General features: G+C 39.1%; 1 protein-coding gene across 3 annotated transcripts in view; it reads left to right on the top strand.

The window, feature by feature from the left end:
- Nucleotides 1–27,498, top strand: part of LOC127427365 (actin filament-associated protein 1-like) — a 115,267-nt gene that overhangs the window by 67,870 nt on the left and 19,899 nt on the right. For all 3 annotated transcript variants that reach the window (XM_051674931.1, XM_051674930.1, XM_051674932.1), the window contains exons 4-6: nucleotides 18,892–19,000; nucleotides 19,432–19,643; nucleotides 19,836–20,015. In XM_051674931.1, the coding sequence (XP_051530891.1) occupies nucleotides 18,892–19,000; nucleotides 19,432–19,643; nucleotides 19,836–20,015 (501 nt within the window). The remainder of the gene's footprint in view (nucleotides 1–18,891; nucleotides 19,001–19,431; nucleotides 19,644–19,835; nucleotides 20,016–27,498) is intronic.

Here is a 27,498-nt window from a genome sequence, read left to right as displayed (position 1 = left end):
CAGCAGATGTTTGTGATAAATAGCAGGTGTTCATAGACTGCAGTTGGTCACTTTCAAAGACACACACACTTTCACACACACATCCCATCCCTTGTTTTACAGTCCAGCCTTCACACACTCTTCAATACACACTCGGCACTTTACAGCACACAGTATAATTAGAAACATCTTTTCTACCTCAGTCATCCATGCAACCCCAGTGTGCGTGCGTCTGTGTATGAGGGGGTGGTTGTTCCTGTTCCCGGAAGGTGTGTGTGTAGGTGGTGGGTTGTGGGATAGAGTTTTTGAGATCAGGGAGAGGAAGGACAGGAGAGAAATATCCATTTTCTACAGTCCAAGGTCTGACATTTGCTAAATTTGCAAAACCTGCTCGAGGAATGGCAGAACGCAAAAGTTCCATAACAGTGTTTAGTTTTTCTTAATCCTGCTCTCCATCAACCACACCCTCTGCTCCATCTCTCCTCTCTCTCTCCAACTATGTGATTATTTAGTATTGTGTCAATAAGCCAGGGTTATAAACTGACTCCCTGTCATATTCCTGCCAGACCAAATCCTGCAAAATCAATGTGTGCGTGTGTTTGACTAGAGCCTTCTATGGCCCTTATGAGTGGAGTGGTCAAAACTACAGAGCGAGAGAAGCAGAGGGATTGAAGAAGCTTGGCATGTGGGTGTTAAGATAGGGCCGTGGACAGGACAGCAGACGCCACTGTACAGAAGGGGAAGAATCATGTCTGGAGACTTACTGTGGAAGTGTGTGTTTGTGTTGAATTGAACTCTGTGGCTTTGAGTTTTATGAAATGTCGGCAGTGCATTTACTGTAATGAACCCAGGGGAGGACTTTGTCGATGCATAGCTTGCTAAGTGCTAACTTGCAACTTTCAACCAATAGTGACTATTACTAAGAGACAACTGAAAGTTGTGCTAACCACACAGGCACACATGTTGGTGCATCTATCATTATGAGGACTCTCCATAGAGATAATGATTTTTATACTGTACAAACTATAGATTCTATCCCCTAAACCTAACCCTACCCCTAAACCTAACCCTCACAAAAAAACTTTCTGCACTTTTACATTTTCAATAAAACATCGTTTAGTATGTTTTTTAAGCTATTTAAGTTATGGGGACACTAGAAATGTCCTCATAAACCACATTTATAGTATAATACCCTTGTAATTACCAGTTTGTAACCTAAAAAAAGTCCTTGTAAACCACTTAAACCTGCCCACACACACACACATTCTATATATAGTACAGTATGTGTGGCAAGTGGCAAGTTGAATCTTGAATGTAAAATCATCTAGTATATGCACGGAGCTTTCTCTCTGTTACTTCAACAGCTTACATTGTATTGATTTATTCAATGCCATCTATTACTTTAGTAGTAATAGTTGGGGTGAGCATGAGCGCTTGAGTACCCTGAAGCCACAGCGATGACCGAACATGAAAATACAATAGTTGCGTGTTGCAAGTTGACTTCAAAACATTTCACACAAATCAAAGCAAATAACTACTGGCAAATGTGGCAAAAAGGTGCTGCATTTTAATTTTGTGATTGGTTACGTCATTATTTTTTAACGGTACTTTGAATTCTGATTCATCAGACAGCAGTGTACATCGGCACTGTGTGGTGACTGATGTATTGTGACAGTCTGCAGCAGTAAAAGAGCTCAATAGAATTTGGGGGTGGGTGTACACACAGAATGTGTTCTTCCTTTCAATATCACATTCTGTGTGTACACATGGAACAGAATGCAGGGTCCTGAGACTTCAAAGTTTAACTGTTTTTTAAGCTTGACACACCATCTTAAAAACGATCAAGGTGTGAGTTTCCTGACAACAAAGCCAGATGTGATACAATAGCCAAAAGAAAAAAAGAAATTATCACAGTTATGTCAGGTGCTTATGATGGAAGTGAATGGGACCAGTCCAGAAATGTTAAATACACGTAGTTTCAAAGGTACAGCCACGAGATGTAAACATTATATGTGTTAACGTGGTTTTTGTGTGATAAAATCGTTATATAAAGTTAGATCCAATATTACAACTTTGTTGTCATGTTGACATAACATAACCTTATACCCTGTAATCTGGTAAATGCAGTAATGCTGGTAAGTCCCTGTTTTATCACATTAAAACCATATTAACATATATAATGTTTACGTCTTGTGGCGATACTTTTAAATCAGTGTGTATTTTAATGTATATGACTGGCCCTATTTACTTCTGTTGTTAGTGCCTGACTTTAACTGTGATTTGTGCTTTTATATACAGTAATGTGCAAAAGTTTTAGGCACTTGTTGCATAGTGAGGATGTCTTTAAAAATAATGACATAAATAGTTTTCATTTATCACTTAATGTCATACAAAGTCCAGTAAACATAAAATAGACCACCTTTGCCTTTAGCACCAATTCTCTTAGGTACACCTGTACACAGTTTTTCTCGGTTGTTGGCAGATAGGATTTTCCAAGCCACAGTTCTTCTATTTCAGCTGTCTCAATTGCTTCTGTCTCTTTATGTAATCTCAGACTGAAACGATGTTCAGTGGGGGGCTTTGTGGGAGCCATGACATCTGTTGCAGGGCTCCCTGTTCTTCTATTCTAATCTTTTCTATTTGCAAAAGTAATGTTTAGGAGTCTAACATTTATATTTCCTAATGACACTAAAGCTGAAGATATAAATAACCATCATAAGACAAATGCTTTTGTGAAACATCTTATGTGCCTAAGACTTTTGCACAGTACTGTGTGTGTATATATATATATATATATATATATATATATATATATATATATATATATATATATATATGAGGGATGAGTCTAAATTATTTTTGTGGTAATCAAAATTAGTGAACAGATGCTGTTAATTGACCTTAACTTGTACTGTATTGAACCCGGAACATTCCTTTAAGAAAAAGGCAGAGAACATGTGACACTCTGAGGGAAGACATATTGTACCTTTTCAAATTTAATCATGCTATACTTTGTTGTGTTTGACAGGGCATTTGAATGCATGCTTTCATTTGTGTGGTTGTGTGATAACTTTCGTGAGTGTGTTTGAGTGTACCCCATCATTATTCACACTGACTTCAAGGAAAATAGGATGATAGTTTCATATATCGATAAACAATATTGAATTCTGTCATAAAGGGGCATGTCCCTGGTACATTTTCCTTGGTCGCTGATTTACAAACTAACAGTCGTAGCTGAACAGAGAGAGTTTGTGTAAGAAAATATGAGGAAGCCATTGTAGACTCCATTTGGACAATGATGACTTCCATCTGTGTTGATGTTGGCTTCTGCTCCTCCCCATCAGCATCCCCCAGTTTCCTAATCTGCACCCCAACACACAAACATGCACAGACAAGCTCATTATCTGTCTCCTCTTTGTGAAAGTTAACCAAAGGGCAGTCTGTTTTTTTGGTGAACCTCCTTATTTTAAAAACAGGCCACTCCATAGTTTCTCCTTTATCTCTCTACTCCCATTCTCACTCTGAATCTCCCAAACTTTCTTCGAGATGCATGAAGTTTATTTGAGCTATCCGTGAATTTTTATGACAAAGAGTCCAGCAGAGCAGGAGAATCAGGTACTTTTGGGTTGATTTTTTTTTCTTTTCTAGTCCCACAGTGGCAGACGGTGGAGAGTTTCCAAGATCCAGTTGTGCTAAAGCAAAGGGTTGTACTGGATCCCCCCTCCCTTTTATGGAGGGTTAACCGCAGTCTGGAATGCGATGACCTAATCCCTCATTGTGTCATGGACAAAAGGAGGAAAATGAATTATGATTCATGCACAACAATGCATTTTATCCGTTACCATGGAAATACAAATACAGATGCCTATTTCTACCCTTCTGAACATCTTTTGTTGGTTATAAGAAGTGACAGTTTATATAGCTAAGATGATTCAAAAAAATTAGCAATGGGTTCAACTGCTTTTGTGTGGGAATGATGGAAAGTTTTTGCAAAGCTCTAGTCAAGAAAAAAAGATGGAGATCAGCTAAGGAGTTTCACCTTAACAGTAAAAGAAATATGTAAATTGAAGGGAATTTACAAAATGAAAAACAAGAATAATTAAAAAAAACTACAAAATGGTACTCATATGCTAAAAGATAAAATAAATGAATAGGTAAATAAAGTGCATAGGATGGGAAGATGCAAGTGGTTGAATTGGATGTAGCAATGGCAAAGTACGACTATTATCTTATGGAAGATAAGTTGCTGTTTCTCTGTTAATTAAGAAGGTGAAAACCTTATTTCTATTTAAACAAATAACTCAAAGATTATTTGCAAGACATTTGATACACAGGTTATGTAATCTAAAGAACATTAAAAAAAATCATAAACTGATAGGATACACTAATGCCAAGGTCTCTGGAAAGTAGTGATATTTACGTTCTCCTTGATCGATCGATGAGTTCGGTGATGGCGACATCTTCCGCTGGGCCACGTTACAATGGGGAAGGAGTTGGATTCCATTTCAACAGCCTTGGACACAAAGGAGCTGAGAAATGCTGATCTCCTGGAGGCACAGAGAGGGTTCTTGCAATATGGAACACGCAGATATACAGCCCTTATGTCTGTGCAAGATTCATCATCTGGAACACGCAGATGCACGAAACTTGAAGAGAAGGTTTGCCCGCCAGAGCTAAACCTTGTTGCTGTAGTTATCTCCCTGGTATAGGGATTCCAAACTTGCTGTTGCAATAGTCTCTTGTAGTGAGACTTGGTACTTGGTATATCTTCTACCGTCTCTCGGATGGAGGCTAAGAACTTTGGATGATCTGTTATCCTCTCTCTCATAGAGTGAGACCAGAATGGAGAAGTGTTATAGAAGTGTATCCTGTTAATGACCCTCTGGACGGGTACTCAGGACAAAGGTGTTTTAGAAGTGTATCCTGTTAATGACCCTCTGAACAGGGACTCAGGACAAAGGTGTGGTCATCCGAAGGATATTTTTATACCTTCCTGATGAGGAGGAGATTTCAGTTTGGGGGCTTCTTGTTTCAGGGTTATGATTGGTTACTGAGATCGGAGGGGGCCCACACAGTGTGGATAACCATCCCTTCTCTGTGTGGAACATTTGCATATTGTAAAGTACATAGTTAGAACAATGTCTTTAAAGTCTCATCTATGCATTGTTCATTAGGATGGGGTTTAAGATGTTGCTAAGGAACCACTCATAATCCAATGAGAAGTCTTTTCCAACGTGTTGGAGTTCTGGGGTCTTACTTTCTGAAGTATCTGGTTGTTGTCCGAGCAGCTTATCTGATGGCTGTGCTTGGCTTTTGTTTGTGTTGGTCCTGCCACGATCCAATCAAAAAGGAGCCACTCTTCTTTGCCTTGACAGTTAGGGAGGGGGCTCTGCCATAAACTGGCTCCTGGAATGTCATCTGGTCTGATTGTTCACCACAATCTGATGAATAATATTAGCTTGTATATGTGATATGCCAACACAAATATGGTGCTGGCTAGCATTATGTTCACATACTATTAAAATTACCTTGAGTTCATGTTGTAGAATGGGCATTCCATAATGTCCTCTTTTACCCAGCCATAACTTACTCCAGACTCTCTGTCTTTTTCTTTTCTTTTTGTTTTCATCTCCACTCATAATGTGATGTGTTCAGCCATCTCTGTGTTTTTGGTAGTACAGTAGATCTTGACCCTTTCCTGTCCTCCCTCTAACCGCCCAAAGTACCCGCCTACATTTTTTACATATTTTTACGCCCATTTCAAGAGTCTTTTTTCAGTCTGAGGCGTGAACAATTGGTGCTGAACTTGGGGGGGTATCTGCTTTATTCTACATGGTGCTGGCTGAACTTTCATGAGCGCTGCAATGTTGAGATCAAATGACCAGCTAAAAATAGCTTGCTTTGTCTTGATAATAATTGGACAATATGGAATTGGCTCTCACTTGCTGAATAAATTAATCATGGCTGACTACAAATAGTGCATTTCTACAATGGCATTGTTAACGGTATACTTTTGCTCTTCTGTGATGTTGAATCCTACCGCTAGGTAGGATTGGCAACTGTCCTGTATTCAATTCTGCCGCTCCCTATACGCACATTACGCAGTCTGTGTAGGGCACCAGATCCCTAGGGGGACACCATCTTATACTAGTTGGTGTTTGGCCAGTGCTGGCCCTGCCTGTAGCCAGGGACATCCTGTATTGTGGCTGAAAAGAAGGGTAACTTTATGGGACTCCAATGCTCCCCAGATAGAAGTTCAAAAGTGCAAAATGCTCAAACGTCCCGTAATTAAGTGCCGAAAAGCTGGCAACCCTACCACTTGGTGTCAAAATAACATAAACTGTATTACTATGTAATAATATTACAAAGTGCACCTTTAAAATTGAGAGTGTGAAAATGAGATAATCCACATTTGTCTATACATTCTCAGTTTTATTTTTACCATAGTTACTACATTGTGGATTTGTATGGCCGAATAGTGTTCAAGTGTGTGCTTGAATATAGTGCAAATCAAGATTGCCAACAGAGGAAATGTGGAGGTTGAAAGATTAAATGTTTGTTGGAATGAGAGCGTTCTGCTGGCTACCATGCAACAGAGCAGTCCCAATACAATAGACGCAGACTGACCCAGATGTCTACGCGACTGTTAGCACTTTTATCACACACCACACTATCATAATATACAGGCATTTGTAGTATACTGTGAGGTGAAATTGTCTGGGAGAGAGAAAGAGAGGAAGTGTGAAGTACAGTAACACTCATAGACCCCTTTTTTGAAATCACACTCCCTGTTTCTTATTCTCTCTTTCAATCTAGGTCAAGTATGTACTTTGAAAAAATACCAGATACAATATATACAGTATCTCCAATAGAGCACACGTCTGTAAGCACAGACATAATGATTGATTACATGTAGCATGAATGGGTGGAAGTGATTTTTTTTTTTCTTGGTGCAGATACAGTAGGCTTCATACAGATTTATAGATCAGATCAGAGGTGGAACTATGCCTAAAAATACTTGAGCTGCCCTGGTTCCGAACGCTGCTTCAGCAAGACTCTTCACACTGCAGTTTTTGCCTGGAATTCTGTCCTCCCTTTGGGCTTAGATGCCCAGATGAACCAAAACCATAACAGGCAGTAACACAGCCTTCTTCTGTGTATAGTTGAGCAGTTTATGGTTTGATGGGACATTATTGGTGCCAGGAAGGAACTGATAAATATTGCTTCAGTTTTTGTGGAACTGTTAGACAGTAAATGATAACCTTAAACATTGCCGTCTTGATTTTCCGTAATTAATAGTAATTGCTTTTCCAGAAATGTATGAATTGTAGTTTGTACTAGCACAATAAACTGTTTTCTGTTGCATTGTTAAAAGTAGGTCAGAGAAAAGTATAAAAGAGGACAGTAAAAAAGATGAAAGGAGCGTCCAAGTCTTGTTTTGGACATTTATGTCTGCAGACATTTACATATTCTCTTAACCACACACTCAGATGAAGAGAATAAGGAGGAGGATTTCGTCTGTTATGGTCCTTATTATATGTGAAGCCATGTTGTAATGACTAGTACTGAGATAAAATATCCTCCTCTTCCTCAGTCAGACCTGAAACACACCCTTCTATCATGTGCCAAGAGTAAAACAGAACAGTATCCATTGTAGTTTTGACTATACTTGTGAACTGAAGCCCTCTTTTTACTTAGTGACCCTGGAAAACAGAAGAGTACAAGTTCAGTCCAGCACACAATCAATCTAATGCTGTTGCTTTTTTTGATTATATACTCAAAAAAAAATAGGGGTGGGGTGGGGGGGGGATTTAGGCCATGTGGAAAAATCCTGTTTTGGCCAACATAAATAGTCCGCACCACACCGAAGCAAATTAGCCATTGTTGGGCTGTCAGGCTTTTGGCCTTTGTGTTATATTCTCTATTATACTATGGCCTCCATTTCTTTCAGTTTACATCCTTTCCTGGCCCTGCCTCTTTCCATATGTTTCCAGAGCAAGTGTGTCCAAGAATCTCAGGGGAGATGTGCAAGGCTTTAGGTGTGTGTCCATAGCGTGAGTTATAGGTACAGAGGGAAAATATAAGGAACGGAGGGAGTTTTTTTTTTTTTTAAAGGGAAAGTTTGGCAGTGAGAGTGAGAGAGAGCATCATTCACCATTTAAGAGTTGAAAAGATTAATCTCTGTGAGTGAAGGAGTTTGTGTTATTTCTTGGTAAGGTCTAAACATAGAAGGCCTGATCATAATTGCAATTTCATAAGTTTAAAAACCCCTTATAGAATCTGTAAGATGTTACATTTTTTAAATAAAAGAGATCATGAAAAAAAAAATATATATTTTTTTTTTTCAGTACTGCCCTGTAGAACCTACATAACAGATGGTTAAGTATATTCAACAAGTCATAATAATGACTGAAATTACACAAATTATTCTGTTAAAAAGTTTACACACCCTTGGTTCTAATTACCTTTTTTCCCTTCTCGAGCATCAGTGACTGTTCGCAGCATTTTTGATAGGTGTGTATGAGTCCCTCAATTGCCCTTTTGTGGCGTAGCTGCGTCTCAACATCATTGAGCCACTGTGGGAGGGAACTCATGCAAAGCATGCAAGGAAACCAAAGAACATTTAGTACTTTGAGGCTTTTTTGTCAAAAACAGTGGACAGCTTCACTGACACTTCACTTCAGGGCATCATGCACAACTGTCACAAAATGATACAAACAGTCACTGATGCTAACAACACAGGATATTGAGTGAATGGTATGTTAACTTTTGAAAAGGATCATTTGTGTTAATTCAGTTATTATTTTATCTTTTGGAGAATGTGTAAGGTTCTGCAAGGGGTATGTACTGTAGACTTATGAGCAGATCTGTGCTTCGTGACAGGGAAATGGAGCAAAACAAGTGAAAACTCTTATCTATTGTTCTTTTCCATCTGCTTTACGTTTACTCCATGTATGTATATTATATAATTTATATGTATGTTTTTCATGTAAATAGTTCTTCATGTTTTGTGTTATTATTCTACCACATTGTGGTTACCATGGTGATAATGTGTGCCAGGTGGCAACCTTGATTATTGGTCCTTCTGTCTCTTAAAATATGTTGTAAATCCTGCCACCTGAAAAGCACTGGAAAATTGCAGCTTTTTCTGTGAGCTGAAATGAAAGAAAAAGAAATACAGACAGACTTTCCATGGGTAGAGAGAGAAAAAATGGAAAGTGAAAAGCATTTATATGAGTTTGTCATCAGTCATAATTGTTTACATGCAGTCTGTGAATTGAGGGAGGCTCTGGAGGGCCCATGTTGTCATGACAATATCAGGTTATCATGTGCTGCCAGCGGGGCCCAACTGAGGCCCAAATCAGATGGTCTTTAACACATTTTAACACACACACAACATGCACACCCATTTGCACATATACATACAATTTCTCTCTATATATATTTTTCTGTAATTCAAAAAATCACACACACACTCTTAACAAGGTTATATAGTGTGCTAATTGACCATAGACACCAGGAGTCTAACCAAAAGCAGGTGTGTGTGTGTGTGTGGGCGGGTTTGGGTGGTTTACGAGGACTTTTTTTAGGTTACAAACTGGTAATTACAAGGGTATTATGCTATAATTGTGGTTTAAGAGGACATTTCTAGTGTCCCCATAATTCAAATTGCTTAAAAAAAAACATACTATATTATGTTTTTTTGAAAATGTAAAAATGCAGAAAGTTTTTTGTGAGGGTTAGTTTTAGGGTTAGGGGATATAATCTATGGTTCGTACAGTATAAAAATCATTATGTCTATGGAGAGTCCTCATAAGGATAGCTGCACCAACGTGTGTGTGTGTGTGTGTGTGTGTGTGGGCACAGATATTGAAGTCAAAGTCTCACATACTGTCTGCTGCCTAAACAGGCCACTGCTTGCCGTAGGCAGCATTCTATCTGAAACCTCCAAAGTGACTGATTTGGAATGTTCTACGTATGCTCTTATACAAATAATGCTTCATACACTAAGGATACTGGTGACTCAAGTCACAATTAATTTATATAAGATATGTGTCCTAAATGATGCACTATACAGCATTCTATCTGAAACCTCCAAAGTGACTGATTTGGAACGTTCTATGTATGCTCTTATACATATAGTGCTTCTCACACTAAGGATACAGGTGGCTCAAGTCACAATTAATTTATATAAGAGATGTGTCCTAAATGATGCACTATACACCATGCACTTACACAATACACTATGCACTCAGCCATGTTGCCGCTAGCTTTAGCACATTAGTTCAGCACTTATATCTCAAATAATAAACATATTTACATAGAGTGGGGGGGATGGTGAAGCATTCAAATTACATTGATAAGGTGCTGTCTTCACTAAAGATTTGTTGTTTGCCACATTGTCCATTATTTACAATTGTTTTGTCAGACCAGCATCACAGCCAGGCAACTCTGCCCCTTCCTCTACCTATGGCAAGCCGTGAGTGCTGAGTGCACGAAACTTCAACATTCCACACTTTGTCTATATGGTTAAAGAAGTACATCATCTGGGTACTCATAGTATACTCCTTTTTGTTGCATTTTTAGTGTTAACATGCTACTCACACTACTTTCACTTCAACTGCCGTAAAATAGTGCAGAAGTGTGCAGTTTGGGACGCACCTAGAGTTTGGTGTTAGCATGTTGCTAAGCTAACACAGTGGTAATCTAATAAACATAATTTTTAATAAGCTCTAATACGCATTACAAAAGCACAGCACACACAAATATTGGGTGAAATACTCAATATATAATTAGATAGAACTTTTTATCAGTACTTTACGGTAAAAGTATATTAATCAACATTCCTATTGCTTAAAATGGTGCCAATTTAGGCAGCTTACTAGGTTTCAGGAGCCTAAGGGTACGTTTACATGACAACGATGTACTAAAAATGGAAAAGTTTTTCCTTTGCATTTTTGAAAAGTTTAGCGTATAGACGACAACGTTGTCAAAACGATCCCCGTTCACATGGATCCGCGAAAACAACTAAAAACGCTGTATTATGCATGCCAGGCCAGTAGTTGGTGATGTCACTTTGTAAAGAAACACTACGTGCCTGCGCACATAAGCATTCTTCCACAGAGCAGTGAATACAAACAGTGAAGATGGCGAAAGCATCGAGCAATTTTGTCTGGACAGACAATGTGGTTGCTTTATTACTACAAGTGACCCTGGACTATAAAGCAAGCCACCTTTTTAAGGACTCCAACTAGTGATCTCATGTTGGTCTGTTCGCCCTGGAGGTAAGGACGAAGTTCTCGAAGTTCATGCCTATAGACTGAACACGTAATACCTGTGCGCATGACGTCAGCGTTTTTGTATGTTTACACGGAGACGATAACGGCATCATTTTCAAAAACTTGGACTTTGAAACCCGTTTTCAAAAGTTTGCGTTTTCAGGCCCCAAAACGCCGTTGTCGTGTAAATGAACAGCCAAAACGCATAAAAAGTTTTCAATTTTTAGTTGAAAACGTTGTGTAAATGGCCCATAAGAGTCTTGTGAATGATACTGTAGCTGCAAACTAAATGTGTTATAGATTGATAGGTATTGCTTTTATTTACTACGGTTGTTTTTGGCAAGCCTTTTAATTCTTCTTTGATCTTTCTGATCTATAGTTTCATATTTGCTGTAATAATAATCTCTGTCAGGGCGGTAAAGAAAATCCGATGATCAGACAGATGATCAGTTGCACAGGTGAGCTTTATTAATACACAACAGAGTAAAGCTGAAAGGGAGAGAATAAATCCTGGACAGGGCAATGGCGAAGGCAGACCAGTAGGGGGCACCAGGGACCAAGGTGGGAGAAGGAGGTGTGGAATGAAAGGATCTGGGAGAGTGAAGGCCGACACCCGGCCACGTGGAGGGCAGGAAGGAATGCTGCACGGGGCTGAGCAGGCTGGAATCCAGGAAGGACCAGGCAGTGAGGTGGGAAGACAGGGATCCACCAGTGGAGAACTCTGAGGCAGCCTGGGCAGAGAGTCTGGAGCAGAACAGCAGCAAAGTCTGGGGTAGATGCCGACAGAGAAGAAACAAAGGGAAAAACGGGAGTCGCATGGCGCGATGCGAAGTTCAGATGCGTAAACGGCAAGCTCTGCGCACTTTGCTAGTTTTAATATTTTTTGTGTCATAAACCGGTGAGATTTGATACACCCTGTTACATAACTGTTCTATGAAGACAATATGTCAAAGAATTCAAAATCCTCAGGCTCTGGAGACATTAAAAGACACTTACGTGCTCAAGCTGAAGCCCCTGAGCAGCAGGCCAAAAGCCCGCGACTCAATTTGGCCAGTGAGGTGAAAGATATTCAGTGTCAACTGTTGAACATGTCGGCAATGCTGACGAAGGTCGTTGCTGACTTGGAGGATCTTGCTGTAATATGTCAATCGATCACTGCCATGGAGGCAAAATTCACTGAGTTGGTTACAAGAGTGGTGGATGTTGAGAAAAGGATAGATTATCTGGAATCATCAAAGAGGGAATTAGCTGCTAACCCGCTAGCAACCAAGGCGGACTTGGAGCGCATCTGGGAAAAGTTGGAAGACATTGAGAATCGTAACTGGCGAAACAACGTCCGAATTGTTGGAATTCCTGAGGATGAAGAAGGCCGAGATATGGTGAAATTCCTAGACCAGCTCTTCCCGAGCCTGCTTGACATAACAGGCCATAAGCTGGAAATCAAGTGAACTCGCAGTGTTCCGGCTCGGAGATCCGCGGAGGGAGACAGGCCCCAATCAATCCTGGCCAAATTTCTGCGATCATCCAATAAAGATCTTGTGTTACGCAATGCGAGGAGTAAAGGAAGGCTTTCTTGGAAGAACCACCGCGTTTTCTTGTTCCCAGATTTGCGAATTCCACAAGAGAGAAACGTGATAGATTCAAGGAATGCAAGAAACTCTTACATCAACAGAAGGTCGCTTTTGCACTGATGTTCCCGGCCAAATTGAGAACAGATACTAAGGATGGCCGCAAAATATTTACATGCCCACAGTAAGTGATGTCCTTAATAAAGTCAATGGAATGAGTAAGTCATTGTGTGATGCTTTCGATGCAGCCGAGTGGGCCTGACTCACTGAATATTCACTTGACTGCCTGAGGAAACTGAGCGCCTTTTTTGTTTCTTTTAGTTTTGGTTCCACCAAGCGGCTGGAGTTTGTTTTATGGAATAACACTCCTTCGGGACAGTTTGTGAATGAATCTGCACGTTCATTGTGCTTATGCCTCCTATTGGATGGAGTTTGTTTTGTGGAATATTTCTTGTAAACATTGGAGTGATTAGGGCATTTGTTGTTCTCATGTAACAGCTGAGTGGGCCTGACTCACTGAGCATTCACTTGACTGTCCGAGGAAACTGTGTGCCTTTTTGTTTCTTTTTGTGCTGGTTCTGCCTAGCGGCTGGAGTTTGTTTTGTGGAATAACACTCCTTCAGGACAGTTTGTGGATGAATCTGCATGTTCTTTGTGCTTATGCCTCCTATTGGATGGAGATTGTTTTGTGGAATATTTCTTGCAAATCATTAGAGTGATTAGGGCATTTGTTACACTCATGTAACAGCCGAATGGGCCGGCTCACTGAACATTTGTTTGACTGCCTGAGGAATTTGAACGTCTTTTTTTTTTTTTTTTTTTTTTGCTGGTTCCGCTAGCGGCTGGAGCTTGTTTTGTGGAGGAACACACCTTCGGGACAGTTATGTGAATTAATCCACACGTTCTTTGTGCTTATTCTGCCTATTGGCTGGAGTTTGTTTTTATAGATTATTTTCTATTGTGTAATTCTGTCTCATAAAATTTGTATAGAAGCACCGGTCTTGAGCAATCCGATGGCAAAGTTGTCGCGGAGACTCTCGTAGGCATACATGGACTGTTTGAGTTTAAAGGGATGGATGTCGGTTGGCGCTGTCGTGCGCGGGGTTAATGTGCACGTTTTTCTTTTTTCTGTATTTTTTTTTTTTTTTTTCTGGGGCATGTTCGGGGGTTGATTGTTGCACCAATGTTGGAATGTGGTCTTTATAATTTTATTTTTGACACAATCTATTTTATCTAATATGTCAAAATGTCAAATGTTAGTATGAGTGGATTGTCTCTCTCCACGTGGAATGTGAATGGGTTGGGGCAACCCATAAAAAGAAGGAAGGTTATTTCATTTCTTAAACGTAAGAAATATGATATAGTGTTTCTTCAAGAAATGCATCTTTCCCCGCAGGAAGCTGAAACATTTGGGAAGATATGGGGTGGACATGTTTTCTTTAGTTCTGGCTCAAGTAAGAGCAGGGGAGTCATTACATTGATAAGTAAACATCTACAATTCAAATGTCTCAAACAGATTAAAGATAAATTAGGAAGAATCATTATTGTTTTAGTAGAAATTCAGGGGCAAAGGTTGATTTTGGCTAATATTTATGCACCTAACGCTGATGATCAGGGCTTTTTTGTAGATCTTGAAGGGATGTTGCAAGCCACTGGTGCCCCACATGATATAATATTGAGAGGAGACTTGAATCTTTTGATGGACTAAATCCTTGATCATAGTGAAGCAAAAGTGTGCAAGCCCCCTAGGGCAACATTGCCGCTTCACAGGATGTATAAAAACTTGGTCTTACAGATATTTGGAGACTTTTGAACCTATCTGGTAGGGACTATACATTTTTTTCATCAGTCCATACGATTTATTCTAGAGTAGATTGTTTTTTTTTATATATCCAAGTCCCTCATTTCATCTGTTGTTGATTGCTCCATTGGAAACATCTTAGTCTCAGATCATGCCCTGGTGAGTTCAGAGGTGTTGCCACATACGGAGAAAAATAAATCATATAGTTGGCACTTTAATGTATCCCTTTTGCAAAATCCTGAATTCCAACTAATGTTAAAGGCTGAAATCAATGTTTATATGGAGATCAACTGGTCCTCAGTATCTTCTTTGGGCATGGCTTGGGAGGCACTTAAAGAGGTCCTTATGGGCCGGATCATACAGTATGCCTCATTCATCAAAAAATCCAAAGCACGAGAACTTGTGGAGTTGGAAGGGAATATTAAAAGTGCCGAGGCAGAGCTGAAGCGCCGAATGTTGTCTGATAGCTCAGAGAATTGACCCGATTGAAATACAGATATAAAACTACTTTGTCACAGATGGTGGAGTTTTGGCTATTCAGGGCAAGACAGTCATACTTTGAGTTGGGGGACAAAGCAGGAAAACTACTGGCTAGATATATAAAGCAGAGAGAGTCTTTTTCTACCATTCCCTCAGTGAAATCTGCTGGCGGTGAAATATTTACCATGGCCATTGATATTAATAATGCTTTTAAAGAGATCTATCTTGATCTCTATAGCTCCATGTCTTCGTCTACTGATGAAGATATTAGAAATTTTGTGGAACCATTAGAACTCCCTAAACTGACAGTTGAGCAAAAAAATTATCTTGATTCTGAGATAAACTTGGAGGAGCTTGGCGAGGTATTTAAGGCCTTGCCTACAGGCTTTGCTGCATAATTTTTTAGATCCTATGCTACAGAACTGGCTCCACTTTTGTTAGAAGTTTATACGGAATCATTAAAGAGTGGAAAGCTTCCGCCAACCATGACACAAGCCCGGATCAGTCTGATTCTTAAAAAGGACCAGCTAGAGGTAAAAATATTGTCAAAAATTCTGGCTAACCGTGGAAAAGTAAAGTTATGACATCGCTTATACATATAGATCATGTGGGGTTTATTCGGGGCCGCAGCTCTTCTGATAACATTAGGCATTTCATCAGTATCATGTGGTCAGTGGCGAATGGTCATGTGGTCAGTTGCTGCCATCTCACTTGATGCTGAAAAGGTGTTTGATATGTTAGAATGGGATTATCTTTTTAAGATTTTGGAAATATACGGGTTCAGAAATACATTTATTGGATGGATTAAGTTACTTTATAAACACCCGGTAGTGGCGGTACAAACAAATGGATTAATTTCAGATTATTTTTCTCTGGATAGATTGCCCTCTTTCCCCATTATTGTTCTGTCTTGCCCTAGAACCATTAGCAGCTGCGGTAAGAAGGGTAGATGATTTTCCAGGGATGGTGGTGGGAGGTATGGCGCATAAGCTTTTGCTTTATGCTGATGATATTTTATTATTCGTCTCCGAATAATACTAGATCTATGCCTTGCCTCTACAGAATTATTAAATCCTTTTCTATATTCTCAGGATACAGAGTCAGTTGGTCTCAATTCAAAGTTTTGGCTCTTTCAGCGTACTGTCCAGTAACAGCTTTTCAACCGGGTGCCTTCCAGTGGCCCAAACAGGGCATTAAGTATTTGGGCATTTTATTCCCAGCAAATTTGTCTGATTTAGTTAGAGTTAATTTTGACCCCTTAATTAAAAGGTTTTCAAGTGATGTGGGCAGGTGGGCTTCATTAAATGTATCTATGATTGTGAAGGTTAATGTAATTAAAATGAATTGTATTCCAAAATGTAACTACCTGCTACAGTCTCTCCCTGTAGATGTCCCCCTCTCTTATTTCAAGCAATTTGATAGCATAGTGAAGTCCTTCATTTGGAATTGTGAGCATGCTAGATTACATTTCAGGAAGCTGCATAGGCCGATTGACAAAGGTGGGCTAGGCCTACCCAAGATTTTGTTTTATTATTATGCATTCAGTCTCAGACATTTGGCGCATTGATCGCTTCCACCTGAGAGAGCCCTTCCCTGATTTTGTATTGAACATGAAGTTCTTGCCCTTATTTAACCATTGCAAAGCCTTTCTATCAAACTAATCTGAGAAGTTATGTTACACCCTGTTATCTCGCATTTGCACTCGGCATGGACAAAAGTGTCCAGAGTGTTTAATTCTGACATTTATTTAAATGTTACCTCGAGTATATGGCTGAACCCCAAATTATGTATTAATAAATCCCCTTTTTGCTGTTCAGAGTGGATTGTGAGGGGGGTTATTACACTCGGTGACCTATATGAGAGTGGAGTATTGAGATCCTTTGAAAATTTGGTTCAACATTTTGGGATTCCCAGATCTCAGTTCTGTGGGTATTTACAGCTGCGCCACCTGCTCTGTACTGTTTTTGGGAGTAGTTTACACCCCCTAAAGCGGCAGATTCTCTGGGAGAGGTGATTACTGCTTTTGGAAAAGTTCATGAGGCGTCAGTGTATTACTCTCTGCTAGTGTCTGGGGGACGGAGCTTTAACTTCTGTCAAGAGATTATGGGAGAAAGATTTCAACTTGGTATTGGAGGAGGGAGTGTGGGCTAGGATTCTAAAAAACATCAAGTCTGCATCTAGAGATGCAAGGGTGCGCCTTATACAATTCAAGATTTTAAATAGATTCTATTGGACCCCCTCTAGATTGTATAGTCTTGGTCTTAAAGACACACCCACCTGCTGGCGATGTCAATCAGAAGATGGAGACACAACCCATGTCTTTTGGGGGTGTGTTAAGATCCAAGAATTTTGGTTGAAGGTCCAGAGTTTTATGTGTGATGTATTGGGCGCTCAAATTTTATTTTGCCCCAGACTCTGTATTTTCGGCGATGGGGCAGTCATCAATATAGAGAATAAGCACATAAAAAATTGTGTAATAACCAGCGTCATGATCGCCAGACAGATAGTTTTAAGGGGATGGAAGTCGGCTGGAGTGCCCCCATTTCAGGATTGGTGCTTGGAGATGGGGAGGGTGGCAGCTTTTGAAGAGGGGTCATCCAGAAGACTGGGGAATTTGGACTTGTTTGTGGGGAAATGGGGCAAATATCTGGCGTTTTTAGAGGGCTCTCAGGGAGGGACAGTGAAGAGAGAGGTGTAATGGTTAATGTGTGTGATTATTATATATATATATATATATATATATATATATATATATATATATATATATATATATATATTATTATTATTATTATTATTATTTTTTTTTGTGTGTGTGTGTGTCTATAATCATGTGACCACTGGGGCGTTGTTGGGGGTCGGGGATTGGGTAATAGTTGGGGTTAAGTATTGATTCTGTTTGTATATGTTTTGCTTTTCTTTGTTTAATATATGAATCAATAAAAAAAGTTAATCATAAAAAAACTAATGATAAAATACATTTTTTTAAAATGTACAAAAAAAAAGGAAAAAAACATACTGAAAATACCCTGACTTAGAAACACTAATAAACTAGAACTCTCAGGAGAGAAATGGCTCTGATTGACACACATAGGACAATCTGGCAGAGAACAGAGGGTGGTGACAAAGGGAGTGGGGTAATCAGGGAGATGAAGAAGAGCTGCTACTGATAGGTAAGCAGCCGTGAACAATTGCCCCTGCGGAAACCCCGGTTCACAGCCAGCACATTACACCTGTAAACAAAACAGACACAGGAGGGAACACAAAGCACACAGAAAGAAAAGCAGCCCAATCAGCCTGAAACTCCAACAATCTCGTTTCCTATTTTTTATTTGTTCAATTTTGTCTAGTTCTTGTCTGTCTTTCTTTAACCTATGATGAACTTTTACCTTAAAATCCTACTGTTTGTAATTTGTTTTGTTTCTTCACGTTCCCTTTTGCCTCTTGCCACAGATTTTGATGCTGTACACCTTTGGTTGATTTGTGTCGGTCCCACTGTGATGTGCTTTCTTCTGGGGCAGTCCAACAAAGCTGAAAACAAAGATGTTAGTGCGGTATAAATAGATAAACTCCGCGATAGACTTCAGATCAGCTGGATAATGCCTTGTTAGTTATTTTCATATTTTAGCCTTTGAAGTTTTATGATTGCAAACATTCACTGGAGCCAGTAAAGCTGTTAGATCACAAATATTTTTTGTCCTCACAACAAAAAGAGCACTGAAATCCAGCAAGCTAAATGGTTGAGCTGACCACTTTTTCTCTCTTTCTCTTTTCCTCTGCCCCAAAGCCTCCAGACAATGGGCCTCCTCCTTTGCCGAGCTCCTCTCTTCCTGAAGGTTATTATGAGGAAGCTGTACCGCTGAGCCCTGGGAAAGCCCCAGAGTACATCACCTCAAGTGAGGACACACATTTTAAGATTAAACTATTATGTATGCATAGTAGTGTGTACAGAATATTATGTGTTTCTCTGGAATACTTGATTCTGATTGGTCAGTCGCTGCATTCTGCATTCAAACATTTTTCATATAATGGCCGCTAAACTGTATATTTTACAGCTGTCACTGGCAACCATTCATCTAGTTTCATGTCTCTCGTAGCCCTCTGCAGTTTCTTTTTTTTTTTCTTTTCACATAATGAAATATTTTCAACTCAAATCAATATTTCATTTCTATTTATTGATTTAATTGGTAAATTGCCATGAAATAAGCAGGATAATCTGCAGTTAGCTGTTCATTATCTTAAAATGAAAGAAAAAAGAAAAGAGTCAAAAGAAAGACCTGAAGATTTTTGCTTTCATTTCAATGTTTAATCTGAGTTATTTTTTTAGATTATGATTCTGATGCCATGAGCAGTTCGTATGAGTCATATGATGAAGAAGAGGAGGATGGGAAGGGACAGAAGATGCATCACCAGTGGCCTTCTGAGGAGGCATCCATGGACCTGGTGAAGGATGCACGAATCTGTGCCTTCTTGTTGCGAAAGAAACGTTTTGGACAGTGGACCAAACTGCTCTGTGTCATAAAGGACAACAAACTGTTGGTGAGCTCACACAAACACTGATAGAAACACATATACTATCTTGAATTTCTGCAGGATCTGCTTAGTTTGTGACTCAGCACTCGCTTTGAGCAAACAACAATTTCTTAGAAAATTCTTTATAGCTGTACAGCTTACTTCACTTGACTTGGTTAGCTAAGCTCTTTCTCTTATGTGTCACTCTCTTACTCTCAGTGCTATAAGTCCTCTAAAGACCATACTCCGCAGATGGAGCTCCTCCTGTCTGGTTGCAGTATTACTCACATTCCCAAAGACGGCAAGAAGAAGAAGCATGAACTGAAGATTGTCCATCAAGGTGCTGATGCTCTGGTGCTGGCCGTCCAGAGCAAAGAACAGGCTGAAGAGTGGCTTAAGGTAACCAGAACAAAGCTGAGACTGTGCTAGCCAGTTTCCTGTGTTGCATGCATGTCAATGCAGTGATATATTATATGCTTTTTTGTTCATGGAATTGTGCAAGATGATGAAAATCTGGAGCAGCTTAGACCCCGTTTACACCTGGTATTAAGATGCATTTTTGGTGATCGGATCACATGTGGTCAGTGCTAAATACAGGTCTAAACAGGGTCTAAAACGTTTTGTGATTGGATCACAAAAACCACATATAAATGTGGTCAAAAACGCATATGACTGCATCACATATGATATGTAAACACTAATCCGTCCAGATTGCGAATGGGCAGCTGCGAAACACCACCCCTCACCCATCAATCAACCGCTGCGCTAAAACAAGAGTTTAAACTTTGCCGGTTATGAGCAGTTTTAAAAGGAAATAACCGTCCATTCGAAAAAAAAAAAAAAGGGAAACAAACACGAGAACTTCACGGCTCTTCTTCAGTGTGTCTAAAATCAACATTCGGGAACTTATCAGAAGCACAAACTTCTGCAGCTCAGGTTAATACAGGTAATCCACTAAAACAACGGACAATTCTGTTCAAAATGTTTTTGTGTTTAGATTAAATTTCAGATAAATCTGGGAGAAATAGTGCGCTTTTTTTTTCTTTGTCTTTTCTGATTTTGTTGCACTTTAATGTCATGCAGTAACACACTGACATAGTGATTGATGTATGTTGTCTTGAAACAGAGTCCCTCCCCTCCAAATCCAATCACAAGTGGTCACAGGAGACGCATTAAAGCGATCAGGTGTAAACAGTGATGTGTCTCATCTGACCACATGTGATCGGATCACCCGAGACGCATCTTAATACCAGGTGTATACAGGGTCATATTAGCAGGTTAATGTGGCTTTAAGTTTCTGTTGGTTAGCTTTCAGGTCATCTATACTTATGATAGTATACTCATAATAGTTGTTATTAAACGTTTAAAAATATATGCATTTAAAATGTAAATTCTGCATTACACAGATTTTTGTCCAGTCAGATGCTCTCTAGAATGAGAATGTCCCTTTCTCTAATACCACCTGCAAGGTCGAATTGTTCATTGTCTGTGTTCAGCTGGGTTTTTGGGGTTAAAAGAAATGTGTACCATGTAGATACTAAATATGACACATACTATCTTTTTTTTCTTCGGAACATCAATATATTTACACATTTTATGTCAGGCCACAGTTCATTCCACCTCCGCTCGTGTGTCATGTGAGCTAAACATCTAAGAAATGTTTATTGGTCTCAGTTCAAAGGATTCATTCAGTGCCTCCTAATGGCTCTGAAGATTGAACTTGTTGATAACTTGTTACTCTAATAGTTTATTGTGTGTCTGTTTAAAGCTATTTTGCTCCACATCTGATTTTCACAAAATTAAGAAAAGTGCATAGCATCTCCCACTAGTGAAAGTCCCTGGGCTCTTGTGTGATGGATCTTAGAGTATATAACCTGAAAGCAACTTAAACTGCACAAAGATCATCAAGACAAGCTGCAGTTAACAGATGATTGATGGAAATAGCAGTTCCCACATTGCTGTCCAGCATGCTACTTATGGCTCAGTTTCTAAAGAGAGCACCAGTTGCACCCCTCCCAGTTTTATGAAGACAGGCATGTCTAAAAAAGTGTGCCATTTGAGATTTTCTGATTCTGTTGCTTGTTTCCATGTGGTAATGAGCTTCTTTTTATTGATTTGCGGGCAGGAAGGCACGTGCAGTTAGCTGTGCAGTGACTTCAAGCGGGCATGGACATCAGATTGTGCAAATATACAGCTGTGGAAAGCAACAACAGCTGTAATTGCTGTTTAGAAATGGGCAGAGCTTGGCGCTTTTTGGTCAGGTGTCATTTGTACTAAAAACATACTGGAGTAATTGATTTTGGCTTGGGATAAACAGAAACCACCCTAGCTTGAGGTGCTTTGTTGTATTCTGTTTCTTTCATGCAAACACACTGTATATCCAACAACTCTTGCAATCAAGGGTGCGCAAGGACTGCCTTGTTCATGCCGTTTTCAGAATGAGCAGAGCTAGATTAAAACCGCACAGTCACTCTACCTTCTAGATCATTAATAAATCAGTAAATTATTTATTCCACTGAAACACTCCTTTTGAGTTGAGGTTGTTTCAGAAAATGGCTCGGTTATGGTCCTGGGTAGCTCAGCGAGTATTGACGCTGATTACCACCCCTGGAGTCGCGAGTTCGAATCCAGGGTGTGCTGAGTGACTCCAGCCAGGTCTCTTAAGCAACCAAATTGGCCCAGTTGCTAGGGAGGGTAGAGTCACATGGGGCAACCTCCTCGTGGTCATGATTAGGGGTTCTCGCTCTCAATGGGGCGCGTGGTAAGTTGTGCGTGGATCGCGGAGAGTTGCATGAGCCTCCCGTGCTGTGAGTGTCTGTGCTGTAATGCACAACGAGCCACGTGATAAGATGCGCGGATTGACGGTCTCAGAAGCTTAGGCAACTGAGACTTGTCCTCACCACCCGGATTGAGGTGAGTAACCGCGCCACCATGAGGACCTGCTAAGTAGTGGGAATTGGGCATTCCAAATTGGGAGAAAAAGGGAATAAAATAAAAAAATTTAAAAAGAAAGAAAATGGCTCGGTTAAAAAGTTTAGGGAGTTTTTTTGGATGATGGGTTGCCATAATGAGGAAAGGTTTGAATTGTTGATCCATTCGCTCCACCCTTTCTTCCTTCTCATCTCTGTCTATTATCTCTTTTTTTGTTTATTTATCTGTGTGTGTGTGTGTGTGTGTGTGTGTGTGTGTGTGTGTATATATATATATATATATATATATATATATATACACACACACAGTACTGTGCAAAAGTCTTAGGCACATAAGATGTTTCACAAAAACATTTGTCTTAAGATGGTTATTTATATCTGCTACTTTAGTGTGTCAATAGGAAATATACATAAAATTTCTTTTGCAAATAGAATAGAATAGAACAGAAGAACAGGGAGCCCTGCAACAGATGGCATGGCCCTCACAGAGCCCCCCACTGAACATCGGGTAAGTCTGGGATTACATCAGACAGAAGTAATTGAGACAGCCTAAATATATAGAAGAACTGTGGTGAATTCTCCAAGAAGTTGGGAACATCCTATCTGCCAACAACCAAGAAAAACTGTGTCCAGGTGTACCTAGGAGAATTGGTGCTGTTTTGAAGGCAAAAGTATTCACACCAAATATTGATTTAGCTCTTTTTTCTGTTTACCTGGCTTTGTATGACGTTAATTGATTCATGAAAACTATTTGTCATATTTTTTTTAAGAAATCCTCACTTTGAAAGTTTTTCACAAGTGCCTAAAACTTTTGCACAGTACTGTGTGTGTGTATACATATATATATACATACATATATATATATATATATATATATATATATATATATATATATATATATATATATATATATATCTATATATATATTTACACTGGCAGCCAAAAGTTTGGAATAATGTACAGATTTTGCTCTTATGGAAAGAAATTGGCACTTTTATTCACCAAAGTGCCATTCAACTGATCACAATGTATAGTCAGGACATTAATAACATGAAAAATTACTATTACTATTAAATTTTTTTTTTTTTTAAAACTATTTCAAAGAGTTCTCATCAAACAATCCTCCACGTGCAGCAATGACAGCTTTGCAGATCCTTAGCATTCTAGCTGTCAGTTTGTCCAGATACTCAGGTGACATTTCACCCCACGCTTCCTGTAGCACTTGCCATAGATGTGGCTGTCTTGTCGGGCACTTCTCATGCACCTTACAGTCTAGCTGATCCCACAAAAGCTCAATGGGGTTAAAATCCATAACACTCTTTTCCAATTATCTGTTGTCCAATGTCTGTGTTTCTTTGCCCACTCTAACCTTTTTTTTTAGTTTTTCTGTTTCAAAAGTGTCCGCATCCCTGAGTCTTCTCTTTACTGTTGTACATGAAACTGTTGTTGAGTGGGAAGAATTCAATGAAGCTGTCAGCTGAAGACATGTGAGGCATCTATTTCTCAAACTAGAGACTCTGATGTACTTATCCTCTTGTTTAGTTGTACATCTGGCCTTCCACATCTCTTTCTGTCCTTGTTAGAGTCAGTTGCCCTTTGTCTTTGAAGACTGTAGTGTACACCTTTGTATGAAATCTTTAGTTTTTTGGCAATTTCAAGCATTGTGTAGTCTTCATTCCTCAAAACAATGATTGACTGATGAGTTTCTAGAGAAAGCTGTTTCTTTTTTGCCATTTTTGACCTAATATTGACCTTAAGACATGCCAGTCTATTGCATACTGTGGCAACTCAAAAACAAACACAAAGACAATGTTAAGCTTCATTTAAAGAACCAAATAGCTTTCAGCAGTGTTTGATATAATGGCAAGTGATTTTCTAGTACCAAATTAGCAATTTAGCATGATTACTCAAGGATAAGGCCTGTCTAGATTTGATCAAAAATGACTTTTTTTCAAATAGTGATGGTGCTGTATTGTATTTCAGGAATGTCTTGACTAGACTTTGTGATCAGTTGAATGCCACTTTGGTGAATTAAAGTACCAATTTCCTTCTGAAACAGCAAAATCTGTACATTATTCCAAACTTTTGGCTGCCAGTGTATATCACTCGCTTTTGCTCTACTGCCCAGATCCTTCAAATGTAATCATTCTTGTATTGTACTTTAAAAGTGGGTGCCTGGAAATATGCCATTTTATATGAGAGCCATCAGATGGAATAATAATAATAAGGTATATATAATATTAGTTGATAAGGAAACTTTTTTTGGTCTTTAATGGAACACATCATGTCTTCAAATCGTGGAGCATTATGCAAGGCCAGACACTTGTGTGGTCCGTTAATGCTTTATCCAGTGATTGTTCACTTATTACTTTTTTATAGACAATTTTGGCCTGCTGTAGTCCATGACTCACTGTTAATTGTTTTTAGTGTTGAATCTCTTTTCCTCTTTGTTTCTCTCTCTTCCAATCTTTATTCGATTAGCTCTATCCATGTAGCTCTTCTTTTCTGATCCTCTGGACAGGCCTGGGGAAATTCCACCTCCTGTCTTTCTTCTTCCATTCTTTCTTTATTTTTTATCATCTGACTCTCCTCTGCTCTGGGCTAGAATGGTAAGATATGGAGTGTTTTTGTTCACTCGTTTGTTTTTACTTGTCGGGAATTCACAAGTATAATGAATGTGTTTTCATATGACCACTTTTTGATGTAGACATTTTCATTCCTCCTGTCACAAAAACCCACATCCTGCTTTCTGTTGCGTGCTGTTGTAGCACTATATCGGGGCCTGAGTGTGTAGGTGTGTGGGTCAGGTTTTACCTACATTGTGGGGACCAGTCGACAGTCCCCACAAGGAGATCGGCTTAATAAACATCCTAAATACTTAGTCTTAATACATTTAAAAAAAAATATCATTAGTATAAATAATAGAAGTCAATAGATAGTCCCCTTGTGTGTGTGTGGATGTATTAGTTTGGAATTGTTAATGACTGCCTGTGCTGAATACTGGTCATTAGCTTTGCTTTTCATCAGTATTTATTGTATCAGTTATTCAGTAAGCAAGGTAGATGGAAGTACACTTGAAATAAAATCTAGCTCCATCTGAACACTTTCCTAAAACACGCAAAGATTTGACATTCTCACCTCAGTTTATTTGGCATTTAAGACCACAGTCCTTTTGTTGCATGTATGCAATAGTTCTTCATATTAGCTCTTCATATGAAAATATCTAAATTAAAATGTGTTAATGAGAGCATATTAGCAGAGTCCTTAAGATTTTCTTTCAAAAAAGATTCTTTTTGACCAAGCGTATCCCAGAAACCCACTTCATTGCAGTCAAAGCCAAAGAGAGAGGCCACAGCCTGCAATTTTCCCGTGGGCCCAATTATACAAACCGGTTGCCAAACCCCAACGTGCTGCGTCAAGTTACGGCAGAACTCAACTTAAGTTAGAGGAACTCAACGAAAGGGATATTTGGTTATATATTGGTCTTTGGCATGGGGGCAGATTGAGAAGGGGGCAGAATAGAGTGGGAGGGGTTTCTGTCTGGTTGACTCTACACCGCTGGCTTTGGGTTTCTGGGACATAACCCACAGGTCAAGTGAGGTCACGTTGGTATGTGGCGGCGAGGAGTCTGAGCAGTCTGGTGATCTCTGGATATCTCATTCAGAGTGAGTGCACAGCACACAGAAGAGAGCAATGATGCATGGAACAGCCTTCCAGCTGCCTTCTGCTGGTCCAACTGCATGTGACGTGCAGAATCCATTTGAGTGCATGTGCATGGCATAACACAGACAGAATGAAGAATTTTGTGGGATCTGTTTGATTGGCTGCAAAGAAAGCTTTTGATTGACTATTTCACAGTAATGGAAAATATCAGGGAATTACATTGAGATATACAGGCCTGGAAAAGTAATGGGAAATAATAAAACATTTTAAAAGTCGCGGAAATTTCCATCGTGAATGTAATTTTTTGAGTTATGTTTTTCTAGTACATTTTGTTATAGTTTCAAGCTCTGAAATAATTATACTGATATATAAAATATATCAGAAAATATATCTGGACATTGCTATTTGTGAGTGCAATCTCTAAAAAATAGGGGTGGGCGATATGACCAAAATCTTATATCACGATATGAGTAATTTTAGATCACGATAAGGATATAAATCTCGATATAGTAATTTTTTTCTTCTGGAAAACCAATAAAAATCGATTAACATAATATTGTAATGCCTATTTTTGGAAAACCTAGTCAGTGAAATAAATACTTTTTAAATGAAATCTAATTCCTCTTATGTAATTTTCTTTATTTAGAGCTTGACAAATAAAATAAAATAAAATAAAAACTCAGTTTTAAATCAACCTTACCATATACTCAGTTTCACATTATGCCACATTTCAGTCTGATATGTTGTTGATCAGATTTATTATAAACTTTCCTCAAGAAACTGAAGATCTTTTCCAAAGCGAAAGTAACAAAGAAAATATTACATAATTTTAGTAAAAAATACACAACAAAAATAACAGTTCTTGCAGGAAATAAATGTAAAATATATTTATAAACATTTCATGCATAAAAAAAAAAAAAAAAAAGATTATAAAAGACGGAATTAATGCGGAGTGCATCATTTGGCTTTCATAATATTCTTTAGCATGCTTCATTTTAAGTTGGTAAAACAGATTGTTTGTATTACCCCAAGTCAGCTTTTGTGTTTTTTCTTTTGATCACATTAGCAAAATTCATCAAATGATTGAGACGTACAGATGTGCGGTGTAGTCAAGCGCACCTAGGCATGTTAAAGAGATGATTCATGTGTCTGGATCACAGTGATGCTGTCACGGCAGTGTGTCAGTCAGATCACGGTGGACTTCTGCCTCCTCCGCTGTGCGCTCACAACCGGCCCGCAAAATCAGAATTGCGAAGAATCAGCCACGAGTTTGTGGGCACGTTTGCGCC

This window comes from Myxocyprinus asiaticus, chromosome 36, assembly GCF_019703515.2.
Source record: "Myxocyprinus asiaticus isolate MX2 ecotype Aquarium Trade chromosome 36, UBuf_Myxa_2, whole genome shotgun sequence".
In the NCBI taxonomy this organism is placed as follows: Eukaryota; Metazoa; Chordata; class Actinopteri; order Cypriniformes; family Catostomidae; genus Myxocyprinus; species Myxocyprinus asiaticus.
Note: the sequence above shows the minus strand (reverse complement) of the source record. Positions and strands in the feature narration are given on the sequence as shown.